Below are 1,791 nucleotides of genomic sequence, written 5' to 3'. Positions count from 1 at the left end.
ACAACAAGCTACTGAAGTGAAACTTCTTGAAACACACAAACATACCGGGATAGGGGTTAAGGAATTGGTTTAATGGTATTATTTGTACACTATGAGTTTAAATTTTACACTACACATGCCGGAGTTGCCTGTAACGAAGGTTGCATTGAAGCGCGCTCACGACTCAAGCGAGCCCCATTACGAACTCGACTACGTGGCCGAGTAGAGGGGGGACATCCGTTGCATTATTTCGTTACACAGCAACTCGCATGAAATGAACTTACCCTACCGTTCCTAAAGCAGATTCACTTTAAAAAAAATCATGTGACAACGCTGATTTTTGCTAGCGTATCATGTGATAAGGAATTTCATTCCAGAATAACTCCAAATGATTGTATTGATTTTTATTAATGTTATTGAAGCAATAATTAGTGGCTCGTGTATGGACTTTTCTTTTCTCTTATTTCTTAATTCGATTTTCGAAGTTGTTATTAAAGTTCCAGTAAATTTTACTCTAATGCTATTTCTTGTGATCAAAGCCAATTCCCATCACAAAACTTTTTCTGACGCTACGTATGAGTTTAATAAGTTTCCGCGTGTACCGCGTCGCAATTTTAAAACGTTTTCGGTCAACGCGGAAAGTGCTGATGATTCGTCGATTTCGCGAAAATGAACACAGGAAGATGAAGTAGAACAGACGACAAGCGGCGCATTGTATGCGCATGGGTCTAGAACTACGGTATAAAATATGATTTCGGCTGGCGCGACTCAGTGTTTTTTGATTTTTCGGACAAATACCGAGGGTACCGGCACATTCAAAAATGCGCGCGATGGTATGAAGGATCGCGAGTTATCTTTTGAACGATGAATAACGTTTCGACCGTCTCGTATGACGTCTTCGGCGATGAAAACCTCAACTCCTTCTACTTTTATGAGGTGAGGAAAATTGTGCTAAATTACAATTATTTACCAGAAAAAAACTATTTTTGATTTATTTTTATTGATGTATAAAATAACTGAAAATAACTGGATACAATTGGTACAAACACTAATATAGTATTTAATTTAAATTCAAAATTTTTTCTTTAGTTTTTCTTACTATTTAAAATTTATTAGGTACTTATTAATATTCAAGGAAGCGAAAGTAAAGTTTCAAAAACATACATTAATTATACACAACAATTGTTTCGCCATAACATTGGCTTCTTCAGGCGAAGATATTCTGATTAAGATTATTACAAAATTATTATAAATATTAGATGTTTACAAATAAATGATCAAATTAATGTAAATAGTTCTTAATTATTAAATTTAAAATTGTCTTCAAAAACTTAATATCTTACTTTTATCTCTCCCTTTAATTGTTCCCACCCCATAAGTTTTGCAAACTTTCACTATTTATGCTAATTTTGTAACAATCAAAATACCTTCACCTGAAGAAGCCAATGTTATGATGAAACAATTGTTGTTAACAATTAGCATGTTTTTTAAAATTTTACTTTCGTTTCCTTTAATTGATTATGAAGTTTCAGCCAGTAAAGCCTTTTATCATTGATTAGGTACTCATTAAAATTGTAATGAGTAAATTTATAACTATACCTAATTAAAAATTTGAATTTGTAGATAAAACTTATTGGACATTAAGCATGTTTAGAAACTAAAACTTATTATTAAGGTTAAACCGTAATAAAAGTTGTAAAGAAGAACAAAAAGTTTTTTGAAACTGATAGATAACTAACTACAGATATTCTTTAGGATTGAAATGATTGCTAATGCTACGAGATATATCGCGTAAACTTTGTCTCATAATTT

At 32.2% G+C, this 1,791-nt stretch overlaps 1 protein-coding gene across 1 annotated transcript in view; it reads left to right on the top strand.

Annotated features, from left to right (window-relative positions):
* Window positions 1-709: 709 nt before the first annotated feature.
* Window positions 710-1,791, top strand: part of LOC108737457 (neuropeptide S receptor-like) — a 59,285-nt gene continuing 58,203 nt past the window's right edge. The window contains exon 1 of the mRNA XM_018470312.1: window positions 710-915. Within this exon, the coding sequence (XP_018325814.1) occupies window positions 844-915 (72 nt within the window). The 5' untranslated portion in view covers window positions 710-843. The remainder of the gene's footprint in view (window positions 916-1,791) is intronic.

Source organism: Agrilus planipennis, unplaced genomic scaffold (genome assembly GCF_000699045.2).
Source record: "Agrilus planipennis isolate EAB-ADULT unplaced genomic scaffold, Apla_2.0 scaffold155, whole genome shotgun sequence".
In the NCBI taxonomy this organism is placed as follows: Eukaryota; Metazoa; Arthropoda; class Insecta; order Coleoptera; family Buprestidae; genus Agrilus; species Agrilus planipennis.
Note: the sequence above shows the minus strand (reverse complement) of the source record. Positions and strands in the feature narration are given on the sequence as shown.